The 19,147-nt window shown below is 41.0% G+C and overlaps 1 protein-coding gene across 5 annotated transcripts in view; it reads right to left on the bottom strand.

Annotated features, from left to right (window-relative positions):
• Positions 1-1,456: 1,456 nt before the first annotated feature.
• The window catches only part of Ttn (titin), a 263,732-nt gene continuing 246,041 nt past the window's right edge, over positions 1,457-19,147 (bottom strand). For all 5 annotated transcript variants that reach the window (XM_071619370.1, XM_071619371.1, XM_071619373.1 and 2 more), the window contains 20 exons: positions 18,010-18,315; positions 17,643-17,924; positions 16,876-17,469; positions 16,469-16,756; positions 16,068-16,367; positions 15,305-15,607; positions 14,717-15,019; positions 14,021-14,605; positions 13,587-13,892; positions 13,168-13,467; positions 11,928-12,503; positions 11,525-11,830; positions 10,450-11,043; positions 4,863-10,327; positions 4,635-4,790; positions 4,356-4,512; positions 2,954-3,645; positions 2,707-2,860; positions 1,887-2,189; positions 1,457-1,755 (listed from right to left, as the gene is read on the bottom strand). In XM_071619370.1, coding sequence (XP_071475471.1) covers positions 1,457-1,755; positions 1,887-2,189; positions 2,707-2,860; positions 2,954-3,645; positions 4,356-4,512; positions 4,635-4,790; positions 4,863-10,327; positions 10,450-11,043; positions 11,525-11,830; positions 11,928-12,503; positions 13,168-13,467; positions 13,587-13,892; positions 14,021-14,605; positions 14,717-15,019; positions 15,305-15,607; positions 16,068-16,367; positions 16,469-16,756; positions 16,876-17,469; positions 17,643-17,924; positions 18,010-18,315 — 12,269 coding nt within the window. The remainder of the gene's footprint in view (positions 1,756-1,886; positions 2,190-2,706; positions 2,861-2,953; positions 3,646-4,355; positions 4,513-4,634; positions 4,791-4,862; positions 10,328-10,449; positions 11,044-11,524; positions 11,831-11,927; positions 12,504-13,167; positions 13,468-13,586; positions 13,893-14,020; positions 14,606-14,716; positions 15,020-15,304; positions 15,608-16,067; positions 16,368-16,468; positions 16,757-16,875; positions 17,470-17,642; positions 17,925-18,009; positions 18,316-19,147) is intronic.

Genomic DNA, 19,147 nt, shown 5'->3' with positions numbered 1-19,147 from the left:
TTCATTTGTTCTGTCTTATTTTGGAGCTACAGTAGTTAATATGGACTCAGTCCCTGTGTTTGTCATTTTCTGTTCACTGTACTTCTCAAATGGACAAGATCCATGTCATCTTACTTATCTTTGCATTGTTCTGTCTGATATCTAGCACAAAATACTGTGAAATGCAGATGTTCATCTTTGAATTTAGTTGACTCGCCTCCCATAAAACAGTTTATCTTGATAAGTTTAGAACACAAGCTTTTGAGGATAAATTTGTCCTCAAGAACTATATCTAGACTTTTAAAGCAAAATATACAAAACAGCAACTTAAATATTTGCTTAAAAGAACTTATTAACATGGGCTATTTTCAAGTTGTGTTGCTTTATCTATGATCACATCTGTGATGTGTGAAGCACATACTTCTCTACCCTAAAATCTTACAGAAAACAACCACCACACAGTTTGAGGTGCAGATAGCTTGCTTTATTTTGTTGTTACTATCTCAAGGAGGTCCAGTAATAGTATCACTAACAATTGAATTTATACTTGCATGAAAAGAACTACATCAAATTGACATTTTGGGCAGTTTGTAATGTTATTTTTAACTTAACAACAGCTTTATTATGTTGTTGTACTTTACTTTTTGCTGTGGCTCATTGCTTAGTTGCCCGGTTTTTCAGTTGTAATTTAAATTTAGAGCTACCACACAAAGGCATTGACTGCACCTGGGACCTCCAGGAGTTGACACTGCTCTGGCATAGGAATACTTGGATAACTTGGTTAAATGAGGGGATGGCCAGGTGATGGTACTTTTCCAAGCTATCCAGGCACTCTTTATGGCAGAGACAGTGTATAATGAGCGAACAAAGTGTTGGCCGTTACACTTTGCTCTGGTAATATTTAAGTCATGATAATTTTAAGTATGACATCATCAAGAAAATGTAAAACATTAAAGTGGTGCTTACAGGAGGGTAAATGCAAACATCACCAATGCCTTACATTTCTGATTCAATAGGTATTGGTGCACATATCAGATGACATGTGCAGCAGCATCATCTTTGAGGTGGGTAGGACATCTTCAGTGGGGAATTTCTCAACCCACTGAGGCATACTTAGACATCAACAGTATGTTGAGGCACAAAGATTAAGTGTTGAGCAGGGTATTCGTTCCATAAGAAACTTTCTCCTGCCAACAGTTAGTTTCAAAAGTTACATTGTAAAATGTCATAAAATAAAGGTACAAAACTTTATAACCGTTAATCCGGCTATATACAGTATGTACATGTCATTAGGAAATGTCTAATATTCTTAGGTCAACAATTATGAGAGATCGAAATGTGTATTTTTGAACTTGACTCATTTAGGTGGATACAAAACTACTGTTTAAAAAATATTTACAGATCAGAAAGATTAGTCCATGTGAATTATTTGTGAAAAGTTAAGAATGAATGTAGAGTATAAGGGCACAAGGCCCTCTTAAATGGAACGAATGTTTATGTTCACAGTGGCAGAGTCGGAGCCAAACTCATTCCCTAAACTCAGGGTATAAAGTCCACCATCTTGTTTCTGTACGTCCATGATGATCAGGGTTGTCAGGTCATCTGTGTTTTCAATGTGGAATCTCCCTTGTTGTTCTTGGTTTTGGATTCTTCTTCCACCACAGGACCATGTTATTTCTGGGGTCGGGTCCCCCGTAAAAGCACAGGCTACTGTTAGAACTTTGCCTTCATCGATGCTGATATCAGAGGGAAGAGCTTCGATTTTAGGTGGAATTCCTTTAGGGAACAACAAAAAGGTCTTAGGATCACTGAAAAAATAACGATATGCTTGCTACTAAATTATGTGTACTAAAGACTACACCACGCTACTTGGCTAGTCTACCTCTACCAGTAATTTTATTGCTCACCTCTTCCGCCTGCTTTAAGCATTCTACTAGTTGAGCTTTCCAGTTGTTTCATACTAGATTTTCCCATAAAACTGCTGGAACTCATTTCTATAAAGGACTCTTGCATGGAGGACATGCTTTGGGCAGACATGCTTGCAAATTTCATTTCAGTCATGCTGCTAGCACTGCTGCTGCTGAAACTGCTGAAGGAGGCCTCCTGCTTAGAGGCAGACATTTGGACTGACTGAGACGAGAAGCTTCCTTGCAAGCTTGTGTCACCACTTGTCCTCAATACTACCTCTCTGGAAGGTTCTTCAACTAGAGCTGTGGAGCATAGCAGATACACAGTGAACATCAATGACATCTGGTTAAATGGTGACATCTGACAATGACTTACAGAAATGAAAACTTAAGACACACAGAAACATAACCCAAACAATTTGCTGTTGAAGCGTAAGCGAATACATGAATACATACATTTGTCAAGAGCTAGCTCAATGTCTCCAAGAAACGAATCCTTACATTTCCTATCATTACATTACATGCAGATGCTAGGAGTCACTAGGAGAAAAATGATTAGTGATATAGAAAATAATTGACATTGTACATTCTGAAAGTAAGTGTTACAAGGTAGTTGGTAGCTTTGCTTGGAAATTCAACTTATCCAAGTTTCTGTTTAGCTGTAAAGAAACCAACTGTAAGGGTGAATTCACACAGGATGCCTATCCCTTTTCCACACGGAATTGATAGCAGCTTTTGAGAGTTGTCTGCACTCTGGCAACAACCACCCCCATAACCCCACGAAAACCTTAAGTAAGGGAAATGGCCAAGATATACTTACGAAGGACTGTTAAGGAAGCAGTGGCTGAACATTGGCCACGGAAATTTTTGGCTTTAATTGTGTACTTTCCACTGTCGCTTACTGATGCATTCCGGATTTCAAGAGTGTATACATTTCTGGAGCGATTTACACTGATATTTGAAGAGATCGAAATCTAAAATGAAGGAGAAAAACGGTATTTATGTTCTTCATCGATAGACATGGTATCTAAATTTTTCTTCAGTAATGCATTCATGATTTCACTTACTGGCAAGTTGTTTTTAAACCATTCTATTTCAGGAGATGGCTCCCCACTGATCTCACAAGTAAAGAGGACATTTTGTCCTTCATTAACATTTTGAGATCTGGGCTGTGAGATGAAGGCTGGAGCATCTGAGAGTTCTTTGCTTAAGATCAAGTCATACTGACACTTGACGATGCCTTGACTGGTTTTGCCTATGCAGGTGAGGATTCCTTCATCTCTGTGACTGGCTTGCTTGATTGTCAGGGTCTGGTCACTGCCTGAGACCCCATATCTGTACTCCTCAGAGTTGGTGAGCTCCATGCCATTCAGGACCCATTTCACATCAGTGGCACCAGCAATGTTGGCTTTTAAAGTCACTTTTTGACCATCGGTTATACTCATCTGAGTAGAAAAGGCTTTTATCTCAGCATGAGTTCTAATTTCTTCTGATGCCTGTGATGTTTTTGTGATTTCCTCATGGACAATGGATTTTTCCAGGGAGGCTGCTGCTGATTTCTTGACTTCTTCAGAGATCAGAACCTTTGATTCTTCCTCCTTGAATGCTAACTTTTCTTTAGATTTCACCTCTGACACCTTGATTTCTTCAGAAGTCAGAGATTTTTGGGAAATTTCTTCTTGGACAACTGCCTTCTTCTGAGGTGTGATTTCAGAGGTCTTTTGTGTAGATACTTTCTGTGCCTCAGTGTCTTTTATAGCTAAAATAAGAAATCTCTGTAAGGCAAACTTAATTGGAAAAAGACCTCCCTCCACCCTTTCTTTAGATTTTGCATGTTCATAATATAGAGTCAGAAGGAAAAAAATTCTAACCTATATATGTAGAGGTAACCAATTCTGTCTCAGATCCAATCTAGGAAAATTGTCATGTATGACTTCTAAGTGTAAGGATTCCTTAAACTAAGTCGAAGATGATTTTTATGACTTAAGGAAAAAAAAGTCTTGAAAAGAATAGTCAAAAGATTTAGGAGATGTGTGGACTGAAAATATTTCAAGTAACTGAAAAATTAAATCACCTTTTAAAAGACTGAGATGAAAGCAAACAAATTTTAATTGGGAAAACAGATATAGCCTCTCATTAACTTTGTATCACTTTGGAAAAAAACAAGAGTGAAAGTTTAAGGAAGCAGTACCATTTTGTATATTTACCTGACTTTATTCTTGGGTATTCCTGGGGGCTGGGTTTGTTTGTGGAATCTTATATAATTCCACATATAAATATGCATGATCTATATACTGATATAAAGGTTCACATTAACTGTTTGAGCTTATATATTTATGTACAAATGGCATTCTAGAATTAGAAAAAATGTTTTTAAAATTTTCTTGTGTATGTAATAGGGGATGTTAAAAAATGTTTCCTTTATATTGTTTTCTGGAAAATGTTGGTTAAGAACAAACGTTGGCCTACCTTTTATTGTCAATTTGCAGCTGGAGGACACTGATCCAACTGAATTTGTTATCATACAAGTATAAAGTCCGCTGTCAGAAGTTTCAGTCTTATGAATTTCTAAGAGGAATACTCCTTTGTCTTCAGAGAGTTTATATTTACCTCCTTGTGTAATAGCCTGTGGAATGCAAATGATTTGAACTTTTAAAAGTCACTTAATTTTAATTTCTATTTTTGAGTGGGGATGAAGGGAGAGGTTAGTTTTTGAAAAAGAAAAAGGGACAGTTAAGAACTGGTTACCTTTCCATCCTTTGTCCAGTTGACGGTTGGCTGCGGTTCTCCAGTGGCTTTAACTATAAATTTAGCAACACTGTCTGAAGAAACGGTTGTATCCTGTAGCCCAGTAACAATTACTGGTTTTGAGGAAATTGGTTCAGGAGCTTTTGGTTCAGTTTTCTTGGTTTCTATTGATTCGGTAGTTTTCTGAGCTGATACCTTGGTTTCTGTTGATTCAGCGGTTTTCTGAGCTGATTTCTTAGTTTCTGTTGACTCGGCAGTTTTCTGAGCTGATTTCTTAGTTTCAGATATGCTGGATACCTGCTCATGGATACTTTTAAAGGCCTGTCCCGTAAACTGGAAGTTAGTTTTGGAAGTTCCACCTTCCCCAGAAATCTCACAGACATATTCCCCACAGTCAGACTCAGTGAGGTTATGAATTTTGAGTTCGTAGGTACCATCGGCTGAATAATGAAACTGGAAATGCCCATTTTCCTTCAGTTTCTTGCCATCTTTGTACCAGGTGACCTCTTTTGCACTTAATACACTACTTTCAACTGCACAGGTTAGTTTTGCAACATCTTTAGAAGCTTCTGCTTTCAGGAATCGAGTTATCTTTGGTGGAGCAGAGACTGGCAGCTGCTGAACTTTCTCTGTTGGTGTAGGCTTTGTCTCTGTAGGTGACACAGCTTTTGGATGAGAAGTCACTGGTTCTGGTGATTTCACTCGTTTGGGAGACTTCACTGCTTCTGGAGATTTTACCCGAGGTTCTGGGGATTTGACCCTGGGTGGGGATGTCACAGCCTTTTCTGTAACCCTGGCCTTCTGAACCGTCAAGGTAAACTGTGCTTCCTGCTTCCCCTCGCTGTTCTCTACCAGCACGCTGTAGCTGCCTTCATCAGACGCCTGCACTGAAGAGATCTCAAAGGTCGATTTGTACTTTGCAGTGGTCACTTGGTGGCGGGCAGAAGTACTTATCGCTTGCCCTCCCCGCAGCCAGGTCACAGTTGGTACCGGCTCACCATCTGTATCGCAAGAAAACCTGGCAGACTCGCCTTCGTACACAGTTATGGACCGTGGCTTTGTTAGAATTCTCGCAGCCAGTGTTGTCTTGATCTTTCTGGTTGTGGATTTTTCTTCCAGTGACTTTTCTTCTAATGCAGTGCTTTTCATTTCTGCAGAAGCATAGTGTTCATAGGATGAGAGACTTTCCCTTGTCTCTGTCATCTGTGATTTCACTTCTCTGACGGAAGAAGCAGCTTCCATCTCAGATGTTTTCTTAAACGATGAAACTGCATATGCCTCTGTTCTTGTCAGCTCAGGGAAAACTGATCTGGGGACCTCTTCATCTCTTCGCTGGGATGCATAGGTGGTATAATCCCCTCCTGTTACATCCAAGGTTGCATAGTCAGAAGCTTCTCCTTTGTAGTTGGTGCATACAGCGCGGTAGGTTCCGCTGTCATCACTGTGGCAGTCCAGAATCTCCAGCGTCAGGACTCCACTTGTGTTGGTGTAATGAATCTTGCTGCTCTCTTGGAGCTCCACACCGTTGTGGTACCATTTAACCTCAGCAGTTGGCTTAGACTGAACGTTTAAGATGAAGCGAGTATTTTGGCCACAGGGCACCCTATGGGAGCGCATTCTTAGTGTGATTCGAGGGGCGTGGTCCAGTGTGAAAGGCTGCTGACTCAGGACTTCATACTTCCTCTCGGATGTCTTCTGAGTCTTTAAAGCGGCTTTCATGGACTCATACCTGGAAAAGATATCAAATCTTGCAGACCTCTCAAATCTTGAGAGTGACCTCTCACTAGACACAGGACTGGGGGAACGTGGGCGGGTTCTCTCTGGAGTAGGGGATCTTCTTTCTAAGTCCTCTTCGTATTCCTCAGCTGGCGGTGGACGTGATCGGATCAATTCCGACACCGGCCTCATTAGCTCAATGTAAGTTGGTGACAGGGAGCGCCGCCGTCTCAGGAGCCTGGAGGCGGAGGAGGACGATTCTCTCTGTGCACGTCTTGAGATTTCGTATTCTTCCTCAATTTCTGTTATTTCGGTCACTTCTCTCTGTCGTCTTGATTTCTTTTTAGACTTTTCTTCCTTGGACATGTGGTCAAGCTCGCTCTTGTATTCTGAGAGACGCTGGGTGGTAGTGACCGGACGGAGCAGCTCTTCGTCCTCCCTCTCGGCCATGATCCTCTGCAGCTGCTTGGGCTGTCTGTACGAGGCCCGGGCGTGCCGTTCCCGCAGCTCTGCATAACTCGTACTCGTTTCAGCCCTGGTAGGGATGTGGTAGGTCGAATATCTGAAGTCTTTTCTTGATTCCTCCACCTTGACGTGAGCTTGTGGAGAAGAGTAACGGAGGCTAGAAAGCTCAAAACGTGGAGGGCTTCGGCTGGGGGGTGAAGCGGAGAAACCCAGCTCAAGCTCTTCCTCCAGACGCAGCCGCTCCTCCTCTGTCCTTTTCATTGCCAGGTAGTCATCAATGGGGAGGAGCAGCTCTTCATCGGAGATGTCACCCAGAGAGCGTCTCCTGCGCCTGTAATAAAAGTCATATTCTGGAGAGGGTGTACGTCGGCGGGCTGGCCTCACCATCTCCAGGTCATCCTGGGACAGCTTGGGAATGCGCCACTTAGGTCTGTATTGATCTGTAATGCGCGGGAGGGGCATCACGTAGAACTGTTCCCATCTGGAAAGGCGAATGCGCTTGGGTCTTTTCTGAACCACTCTGTCCAGTTTCCCAGGCATCTCATATTGGTCACGGATCTTTTTATACCATTTCATGTCAGACATGGGCACGAACTGCTTGATGCGTTGGTCTTCCTCAATGGTGGTCTGTTTGTACTTGCGTGGCTCTGGTACTTCATAAGGCATGCGGAGTTTTCTCTCCTCCTTCTTTTCTTCGGTTTCAAGTCGGAATTCCCCTTTTACAGTCTTGGTGCTCACGGCTGGTTTATAAAGGATAGCCGCTTCTCTCAGAGCCTCTTGGGCTACCTGTGTCAGGGCCACAGTTTCAGTTCCGGAAAGAATCTCAGCCATTCTGAGCGTCTTGTCAATCTGTTTTTGGACGTGCCGTTCCCGTTCCTCCTTACTCTGGAACTCCTGTTTGACGTATCTCAAACGTTCCACTTGTAAGTGAGCCTGGCAGCTGGTGGACCCAGCTGTGTTTGTGGCTGTGACTCGATAGTAACCCGTGTCTTCAGGCAAAGTATCTCTGATGTGCAAAGCATAATAATCCAAGCCTTCATGGACAATTTCAATGTGAGGCCCAAGGGACAGTGGCTGTCCGTCTTTCTCCCATTTTAATGTTGGTGGGGGAATGCCTGACACTCGGATCTCAAAGCAGACACTTTGGCCTTCCTGGCATTCTGCGTTGGCCAGTAGCCGTTTGAACATGGGTCTTAGGGTTGTATCTGTTGGAGGTGGGTGTAGGGTTACCGTCAGCTTTGCTTTACAGCTGTCTTCACCGTATTTGTTCCTTGCCACAACCGTATACTCGGCATCATCGTCTGTAGTGACACTGTTGATTGTTAATTGGTAAAGACCTTTGTCAGACTCAAACGTGTACTTTTTGTCATCATCACCTGGTTTGATCTTCTGACCTGATTTATACCATGTTACACGAGGCTCTGGGTGGACAGTTATAGTTACTCCAAACCGGACATTTTCACCCACATAAGCCGTCTTGTTATAGAGAGGCAGGGTAAATTCTGGTGGTCTTTCCAGGAGTCTCATGGTATCTGTTCTGCGCTTAATTTTCTTCATGGTTCTACGGCAGTAATAGTCATAAACTTCTCTCACACCTTTAACAAACAGCTCTGCGTAAGAACTGTCTTCACCATAGTCGTTGACGACTTTGCATCTGTAGGTACCATCGTCGAATTTGGTAATGTCTTTGATATACATGGTGGCCACTCCATCTTCATAGGTGATTTCATATTTCTCACTGTTCTCCAGCTGTCTGACACCGAAATACCAGCTTACTTGGGTAGACTGATCATAATTTTCAATTTTGCATACATATTTGACATATCCTCCTTCTTCACCAACTGCATGCATTATCTGCCCAGAAACTGGGCCTATTTCGATGGATGCGACTTTAACTTTAGCAACGCTCACTCCCTTCTGAGATCGAATTGCACCACCACAGGAGATCCTGGCTGCTGACACAACCATGTTGAGGTCTTTCTTGATCAGAGTGTGGTAGTAGCGCCGGTGTTTTAAAGTTCTAATGACTTTAGTACTGACTCTGTCGATCTTCTGCTTCAGCCATGGGTGTTGGAGTGCCTCAGTTGCTGTCATGCGAGATTTTCTCTCTTTCACTAATAGCCGGTCAACAAAATCCATGGCTTCAAGGCTAATTTCTTTGAATGCTTCTTCATCGAAAGTATATTCAGCATTCATGATATTCTCAATTATCTGTTGGTTAGTTTCAGCCAGGAATGGGTTGATACCACTCAGCAGCACATATACCAGTGTCCCAAGTGACCACATGTCTGTGGCTGTGCTGACAACATCATGGTGGTGAACTTCCGGTGCATAATATTCAGGGGCGGTGAACAGAAGCCTGAAGTTGTCCCCTGGCTTCAGCTGACGAGCTTGACCAAATTCTATGATTTTAATTGTGGAGCTCCTTCTTGTTTGGTAAATGATGTTTTCTGGTCTAATGTCAAAGTGTCCAATATTATGACTGTGTAAGAACTCCAGTGCTTCACAGACTTGGCGAACATAACTTACAATTTCTCTTTCGTTGAGTTCAAAAGCACTTGTATTAATGCGCTCAAATATGTCAAGTCCTGATATAAACTCAAAGATCATAACTAATTCTTCCATGCTTTCAAATGATTCGTGGAGGTATAAGATATTTCTGTGCCTAGCAATGTTTAGAATGGAAATCTCTTTCTTTACCAAAACTTGATCAGTCCCCTTGACTTTGACAAATTTGGCCATGAATGTTTTCTTTGAGGAAGTTTCAACACAGCGGTGGACAATTCCAAACTCGCCACGTCCAAGATCTTCAGCAATCATATATCTCTCATAGAGTTCCTTGGTTTTGGAGTGAGATGCTTTAGTCATGGAAACTTCCCTGGTTTCATCTACCTCTTCATCATAATTCATAGCTCTGGTCTTATCTTCTTTGGTTATGGTTGGTTCTGAAGGCTCAGAAGGCTTGCTCAGGCCAAACTTATTTTCGGCTATTACCCGGAATTGGTAACTTGTCTTTCCAAATAAGTTGATCACCGTGTAACGTGTTTCTCGGGCCTGTCCTACCCGAAGCCACCTTTCTGCAGTAGTTGCACATTTTTCAATAATATAGTTGGTGATTTTGCTGCCACCATCAGAAGCCGGCTCTGTCCACGTTAAGTTGACAGAATCTCGTGAGACGTCACTGACTTTTACTCCTCTGGGTGGGTCAGGAACATCAGCCACATCAAGTTCAACTGTCTTTTGATCAATTCCAAATCTGTTTTTAGCACAGACCACATAGAAACCAGCATCTTTTCTCTCTACTCCATTGGGGAAAACAAGTGATGTGAAGGATCTTGTGACAATAACTTGGTAGTGGCCATTATTGTCAATGAGATCCTGTCCTTTCTGCCAGGTAATCACAGGGTCCGGTTTGCCACTGAAGGGGATCTTGATGCTGACCACCTCACCTCTGAGGGCATGAACTGCTCCCATGCCTTCAAGAGTTTTAGGCAAGTGTATCTTAGCTGGAACTGTATCAGAATAAAAGAAAAAAAGAATATGATGTAGTAATCTCATTAAGTGTAACACTCCCCCCAACATTTTAATGGTAGGTTATCAGACACCAAATTGACATTTATTGATTCGTGTTTACCTTCCACTTCCAAGGAGGCTGTGCCAGACACGGATCCACCTTGGTTGGTAGCTCTGACTTGGTAAACTGTGGCATCATCATCAGTGACACTTGCAATTATGAGCTGGTGGTAACCACCCTTAAATTCTTGAATCCTATACTTTAATCCATCTGCAATGATTTCTTTGCCTTGTCGGTACCATTTTACAATAGGTTTTGGATGACCAGTCACTTTGCAGACCAGAGTAGCATTGCTCTGATATCTCACATTTAGATTTCTCAGTTCCTCTTTAAAGTGTGGTGCCTGAATGGGGACATCAGATTTGGGAGTGACAGGTTCTGATATTTCACTCCATTCACTTTCACCACCTAGGTTTTCACATTTCACACGGAACTCATATTCAAGACCTTCAATAAGGTTTTGCACTGAAAAGACCGTTTCTCGAATTTCTTCTGTTGTCACAGCAATCCATTTATTCTGCTTCTTCTCACGCTTTTCAAGGTAGTAATTTCTAATCTTTGCGCCTCCATCACTCGCAGGTGGTTTCCAAGCCACAACGCAAGAATCTTTTGTGATAGCAGTAATGGTTGGTTTGCCAGGAGCACTTGGTTTTTCTATTAGAAAATAAAAGATTTAAGTCATGAGGTGAAACAGGCATCTTTATTAAAAGCTTATTATTTTTTAAATTTTATTTTATTTACTTATTTTTTATGTGGTACTGAGGATCAAAACTAGTGCCTCACACATGCTAGGCAAGCAATCTACCACTAAGCCTCAACCCCAGCCCTAAAAGTGAATAATTCCAAAGTTCTATTTAATATAGCTATTTTAGACAAATGGAACTAGTTAACCTATGCTAAGAAATGTGTCAAAAAATAAAACTCCCCTATAAAGATGGAGCTAGACTATATGTGTCCCCTTTTAGATATGCAAACATTCAATTAAAGTGAGAGAAAAGGTATTCTTCTTTATCTGAATCTTTGCTATTTCTTTTCAAAATTTATTTCTGTTTACAAAAAAAAAAAAAAAAAAACTCTTTTAAAGACAGGTGTTAGTGTATGAGATAAGAGAAAAGAGGGTCCAGGTTGTACTCACCAAATGGACTCTTAATGATCACAACTGAGGTCACCTCCAGGGGATCACTGATGCCAAAGGTGTTCTGAGCTGAAACCCGGAAGTAATAACCAGCATTTTCTGTGAGGTTCACGATTCTGCAGGTTGTCACTGAGATGGCTGAAGACACCAATTGCCATTCAGCCCCTTCCTTGGCCTCACACTTCTCTACTACGTAATTGGTGATCCAAGAGCCGCCATCATCAGCTGGGGGTTTCCAGCTGATGACCACAGAGTTCTTTAGTAGAGCTTCAATCACAATCGGTCCTGTAGGTTTGTCTGGTTTATCTGTTGGGAGAAAAATATAATTGTAGTGATTTTCATAGTGCATTTCCCAAGATTTTTTTTAAAAAACAGAAAATCACCATAAGCAAAACCAAAATACCTTGTATTTCTACATCAAGAATGGCATCAACTGTTCCAAAGACATTGCTGAGCTGAACTTTATATTTCCCAGCATGAGTCTTACGCTGGACATTCTTCATGACTAGATGAGTATAGTGTTCAGTGTTTTCAATAGTAATGTTTTCTGAGTTTTGCAAAAGTTTCTGTCCATGGAACCAAGTCATGGCAGGTACTGGACGACCAATGTACATGACGTGAAGTCGAAGCGTAGAACCCACAGCACCATAATACTTCTCTTTCAGTGGGTAACCAGGATGGAACTGTGGCGCTGCTTGCAGGAGAAGCTTACTGCTGCTTTCTGTTTCTCCAACTTCATTGGTAGCTATACAGGTATAAATGCCTTCATCTTCTTGTTCCTCTGTCATCACTGTCAGAGTATGTGTGCGTCCATCTGAAGACATTTTATATTTCCGGCTTTGTATGAGCTCCTTACCAAATCGGTACCATTTGATGTCAGGAAGAGGCCTTCCGACAATCTGGCATGAGAGTTGAGCAGCTTCACCCAATTTGGTGGTAACATCTTTCATTTCTTGGCGTACTCCAGGGGCCTCTCCAGCTGGAGGAGATGAATCATAATATTAATGCATTATTACTACTGAATCTATAATCCTTTGTCCTTGTACATCAGCAATGAATTTATCCTACTGGTAGCACTATTATGCTAACAGTTACATATGACTTCAATACTTACAGATTCTTTGAAGTCATTTTGCTAAAGTCATGTGGAAAATGAATGAATTGAGCCCATCATCATATTGTTATATAGAGTGACTGTTTTATGATTGGGAGGACATTAACAATGTAATAAAAGATTTTGGGGAAATATGCATTCTCTCTATAAACCTTAAGTATTCTTGCCCCTTCTTAGGTTCCTTGAGTTGGGTACATTTGTTAACCCTTTGAATCTTGCTAAGAGGTATTAAAAAAAAAAAAAACCCAAAACAAAACAAACCACCATTGCATTAGACAGAGAATTTGCTCCAGGAATGTGCTTTAGTTCATGCATCTAACATCTCCTGTTGGCATTATGTGCCATGAATGGCTTCTCAGAGAACTTATCAGCTATTCCCTATGTATCCATATGCCAAAGCAAATGATTTGTTTCCAAACACTTGTTCTCCAGTAAATCTTGATGGAGTTCTACTTAGTATAGAAGAATAGTTAGTCTTAATATGTTGTTTAGTTTATAAATTATAGGCAGAGAACTCAAGGCTACTTACATGTTAGTTTAGTCTTTATAGACATAGCTGTTCTTCGAGGTCTGCTAAGCCCAGTCTCATTTTCAGCAAAAACCCTGAATTCATATTCAGTAGCTTCCAGCAAACCCCCTATTGTGAATTGCCTGTCCTTGATACGATCCTTATTGCTCTTCTTCCAAGCACTGTCTCCAGATTGTCTATATTCAACCCAGTATCCAAGGATTTCTTTGCCACCATCACATTCAGGTTTCTCCCACTGTAGAGTGACACTGTCTTTGGATATTGAAAGAATCTCAAGTTCTCCTGGTTGGCTTGGTTTATCTGAAATATTTTAAGAAAATTGAGAAGAGAATAAGATTTACAGGCAAAATAAGAGAAAAAGAGTCAACAAGATAGTTTGCTTCTTTGATTTTTAGTCCTTCTGGAGGCTTTCTCCTTACCAAATGGATCTTTACAGACAACTGGTTCAGAAGCAGGGCTGGTCTCGCTTAGGCCAACATCATTCTGTGCAATGATGCGGAACTGATACTCGGCGTCAGGAACAAGCCCAGTGACAGTGTACATTGTGGTGGTTATCTGAGTCTTGTTGTGTCTGACCCACTTGTCAGTTGATGTTTCCTTGCGTTCAATGTAGTAGCCTGTGACTCGAGAGCCACCATCATCTTTAGGTCGGGACCAGGACAAGCTCACAGAACTCTTGGTCACGTCGAGTACTTCTGGAGGATTGCTTGGAGGTTCTGGAGGATCTATAAATAAAGTGGAAAACCCATACCTGTCACAGACTGTCTCAAATCGTGGAAACTGATGGCTTTCATTTTAAAAACAAGAATACTGAAGTAATTTTTTACAATTTTGTGGTTGAACAAGTACTTACTCAGTGGTGTTTTTGGTATGACTGGTTCCTCAGATTTCAAGGGTTTGCTTATGCCAAATTGGTTTTCTGCTGAAACACGGAAATGGTATTCCACATTTTCTTTGAGGCCTTTCACTACCAGAGATGTACCCCGGACTCTGGAATCAATGGTATACCAGGCAGCTTTAGGCACTTCTCTTCTTTCAAGGATGTAGCCTAAGATGTCGGCACCGCCATCATCAGCAGGAGGTCTCCAACTGACCCTTACAGAGCGGGCTTGAATGTCGTCATATTCTAGTGGCCCTTCTGGAGTGTTGGGATTTCCTATCACCTTGACCTTGATGTAAACAGTCTTCTTGCCACATTTGTTTTCCAGAACCAAGTCATAAGTTCCAGAATCTTCCCTGACTGCTTCCTTGATCACAAGTTCAGTGTGTGTTTCAGATGTTGCAATCATGGCGCGCCTACTAACATCCTGGCCTTCCTTGGTCCATTTACATATTGGGAATGGTTTTCCTTTGATTGGTATGGTAAGTCTGATGACTCCACCTTGTCTTACAAAGACACCTTCCTGGTATCTTTCATCAAGTTCATAGTCGGGATATTCTGGGGAAAAAGGTAAGGTTATAATTTAGATTTTTTTTTTTTAAATGTGAGAGGTTTAGGCAATAAGTCTTAAGGTAGGTATAGCAGAAAGTAAATGATCACATGTCTTACCAAGCATCTCGGTAACTTTGACAGTTCCTGGTACCTCAGCAGGCTCCCCAGGTCCACCAGCATTACAAGCTAGGACACGGAATCTGTATTCAGCGCCCTGAGGTAGGTGTGTTAGAGTATACTCCCGAATCTTGGTTGGGGTGGTATTGCATTTGGTCCATTCATGTTGATCTACTTTTTGCATTTCAATCAAGTACCCTGTGACCTTAGATCCTCCTTCATCTTCTGGAACACTCCAGGCTAGGGAGACCGATGTCCTTGTTGTATCAGTTACTCTTGGATTTTGTGGCTTTCCTGGTGGAGCTGGGAAGAGGAATAAAACAAAAACATAACTTGTTAAAGTTGCTGCAAAACTGAAAGTTAACCATGCCATCTAACACATTCAGTTGAGTTGTTGATGGACTATTAGCATTAGACTATTTTTTGTTTTCTAAATCTTTGTATTCTATTTCCTGTAGTTTAATTACGGTGGTGATTCCACAACAGCACATTTTTCAGAACTCATAGAACTACATGCTTCAGAAGGATGAATTTTACTACGTATAAATTCTATCTCAATAAGCTTGACTTATACAAAATGTTATTTACCAATCGGATCCATGGCAATGATGGGTTTGGAAGGACGACTTGGTTTTCCAGTCCCTCTTGCATTAATGGCGGTGACACGGTGTTCATATTCTAAGCCTTCAATAAGGCCAGTGGAGCGGTACCGTGTCATTGTCACTGGTACTTTATTTACACGGACCCACCGATCTGCTCTCACTTCTTTGCGTTCCACAATATATCCAGTCACTTGGGAGCCGCCATCATCTTCAGGTGGATACCAAGTAAGTGTCATGCCATCACGGGAGACATCAAATACCTGTAATGTTTCTGGCGGTCCAGGAATGCCTACAGAAAGACAGAGTTAAACACAACATGGCATTGAGAATAAATTAAAGACTCATTTTATTCATGTTTTGGCATTTTAAATGGTATATTAGAAACACTTGTGAATATTTTTCCCAATGCTTTCACTTTTGTACTTTTTCTGTTCCTCATTTTCTTCAATTTATAAACTTTATGCATGCACTCTATTTTTTCTTATAACAGCTTGATGGTTCCGTCTTACTTCTCTTCCTCCATTTCTTCCTTCTTTCCATGCTCCTTTTCTAATTCCCCTCTTCTCTTTTATAAGAATGAAGACATTTAAAAAAGAAATCATGTTAAAAGGAGGCTTAGAAACCTTACATCCTGGAGTTAATTTTATGAGCCAGTTTTCATCTCATCAGGGCATACTGAAAACCAATTCTTGTTTGTTAACATTCATAATCAGAGGCAGGGAGAGTGGTAGAAGGCTGCGAGGACTTACTGATGCTGCTGCGGCACTCTATGACCTCAGACTGCAAGTAAGAGCCAATCCCGAAGCGGTTTGTTGCCGCCACCCGGAACACATACTCATTTCCTTCAGTGAGTCTGGTAAATTTAAATGTTGGTCTAGTCACTGATTCAGAAACTGGCAGCCATCCTGGACGGTGAGCATCACGTTGTTCCACTACGTAGCCGCTCAATGGAGCACCACCATCCAATTCAGGGGGTTCCCAGGAAATGGTAACTGATGTAGCATCAATTTCATCAATTTTGATGGGCCCAGTTGGTGGACCAGGCTTGTCTAAAAAGAAAAAGAAATCCAGGAAATTAATTTTTACTTCAAATTAAAATCGGGTGACCGAACATCAACAACTTTCTTGTATCTTTGTCACACATTCTTACCAAGAATGATAACTTTAATGGTCTCTGAAGTAGTTCCAGTAACATTCTTTAATTCAAGTGTATACTCTCCAGTATCTCTTATAGTGGTTTCACGGATGGTTAATTTAGTTACTTTAGTGTGCGTTTCAACTGTGACACGCTCTGATTCTCTCAGTTTAGAACCAGCAAAGAACCAGGAAGCAGTAGGAGGTGGACGTCCAGCAATAGGAATCACCAGCTCTATGGGTCTGCCAGCAGGGACATGGATAGTCTTTTGAGGCATTGTAGAAAGATCAATTGTTGGCAACACTATGAGAGAGAAATTAGGCATTTAGTTTTAGGCATTATTTCTAACAATAAAGTGTTATTAACTCTGAATGTTTTCATTTTATTTTACTATTGTTATTTTTTGGCTATTTAGTACATACCTCTGAGATCTTGTACAGTCACAGCTGTGACGATCTCTCTTGGTTCTGATACACCTTTCTCATTTTGTGCCCTCACTCTGAATAGATACTGTTCACCTTCATTTAAGGAAATAACAGTATGCTCTAGCACTGTGGGCTTTAATGTGACGACCTTCATCCATCTCTCTGTGCCAGCTCTGCAGGCCTCAAGAACATATCCAGTGAGTCGGCTACCACCATCATACAGTGGTTTTTCCCAGGCGAGAGTGACAGTGGATTTGGTGACATCAACCACCTCTAGCTTTGTAGGCACCAGTGGCACTTCTGAGACTAGGACTGCATCAGATGTTTCGCAAGGTTCTCCAATACCATAAATGTTTTCTGGCAGGACTCTGAAATAGTACATGGTTCCTTCTACAAGTCCAGAAATGCGGTAAAGTGTCTTGCTGCACTTGGTAGTGACTGTTTTGAATGCTCTCATGGCAGCTTCACGTTTCTCAATGATGTAGTTGTTGACCGGAGCACCACCATCAATTGTGGGAATTTCCCAAGTAATAGTCACAGAATCTCTTGAAACTTCCTTAACTTTCACTGATGGACAAGGACCAGGAGTATCTAAAAAATAGAATGAAAGATCCATATTTCCTCTTTGCCTGATTGGTTGATAAATTTGGGGTTGGGGAAAGGAAAATATAATCAACACAGGTCTTCTCTAAAGAAGTGATCAATCATAGTCAAAGAGCCATTTTAGAGAATCTACTCACAGTGTGCTTAATTTTAAGACTTACCGTATACTTTAACAAGGACTGTTGCTGATTTCTTGCCAGATTGATTTTCTGCTTCAATTGTATATTTTCCAGCATCATATCGATTAACTTTGTCCACAATAAGTAAAGAATAGCTCTCAGTGTTGTCAATAATTGCCCGGTTTGCAAGGTCAATCCCCTTTTTGCTCCATGTGATGACGGGAGGTGGTCTTCCAGATACAGACACCATTAGGCGCAACGTGGCCCCAGCTCTGAGGGTCACAGTCTTCTTTAGATCATCTGCAAGCTCAAGATCTGGTATTTCTAGAAAGTAAATACCAAAATTTAATTAATTCATGAACAGGTAGAATGAGAAATTAATTCATTTAAAAGCTTTCATTATAAATACCTAGTCTTTCCACCGGCTCAATTTCAGCAATTGTTTCGCTGTATTCACTCATACCCTTCACATTCACAGCTGCAACTCGGAAGGAATATTTCTGGCCCATTTTAAGGTCTGGCACGGTGAATTCAGTATTTCTTATCGTGGCATTGGTATGCACTCGGTACCACTGATCGGTGTCCTTCTCTTGCATTTCAAGAACATATCCAATGATGTCAGCACCACCGCCATACATGGGCTTGGTCCATGCCAAACTAATGCTGCGCTTGGTGGTATCCACAATTCTTGGAGCAGAAGGTGGTCCAGGGGTATCTGTGGAATTTAAAAAGTGGGATGTAGATATTATACAAACAAGGAAACTTTGAGAATTGTAATTTTGGTTTTCTAGATTCACAAAGGCATTATTGCTCTTTGTTCATATTCAGCGAGACCAGCTTTGTAACTGGGCTTTTCTGATATTACAGGACAGCTATATATGCCACATAATCACTAATATTATTTTAACAATCAGATTGCTTCAGGAAGTTAGATGTTTCTTCCCTACTACTTTGGCTAGCTGAATGTATTCTCTCTTAGGTTAAACAGTGGGCTTAGCTGTTTGTGGGGACTTTCTTTAGTTGCTCTCTTTCACTGGGTTTATATCATTTATCACCTCTATGTTTCTATTGAACACAGGAATCTGTTTCCTCATCCCTCCATTCAGTACCAATGAATTATTCCTTTGAGCTCTTGAGCTCAACCTCTGTAAAAGGATTTGTCTCTTAGTTTTGAAGCTCTCATAACAATTATTTTATGAGTAACTTATTAAATATTAGAAATTTTATACTCCTCTTGGGCCTCTTTTCAAAAGGGACTTGACTTTCTTCTTTTCAGTAGTTTCCACTATAATGCACTCTTACGAAGATTTACGAAACATATTTTTCATATTGATAGCAGACTAATTTCTTTTTCACAAATTGGAAAAAATGCTGCGATAATTTATCGACACTGATAATTTAGCTAATAATTTATTAGCAACACTAATGCTAACTTACCAACAGAAGTACAGGGTTCTCTGTCTAGCCTGTATCTAAGATAGACTAACATACACTTTTCTAGGCATGCACATTTCATAAATTTTACAAGCTCTTTGGAATGGCATGTT

The sequence above is a fragment of the Marmota flaviventris genome, chromosome 11 (genome assembly GCF_047511675.1).
Source record: "Marmota flaviventris isolate mMarFla1 chromosome 11, mMarFla1.hap1, whole genome shotgun sequence".
Taxonomy (NCBI): domain Eukaryota; kingdom Metazoa; phylum Chordata; class Mammalia; order Rodentia; family Sciuridae; genus Marmota; species Marmota flaviventris.
The sequence above is the reverse complement of the archived record's forward strand: the minus strand, read 5'-3'. Positions and strand labels throughout refer to the sequence as shown.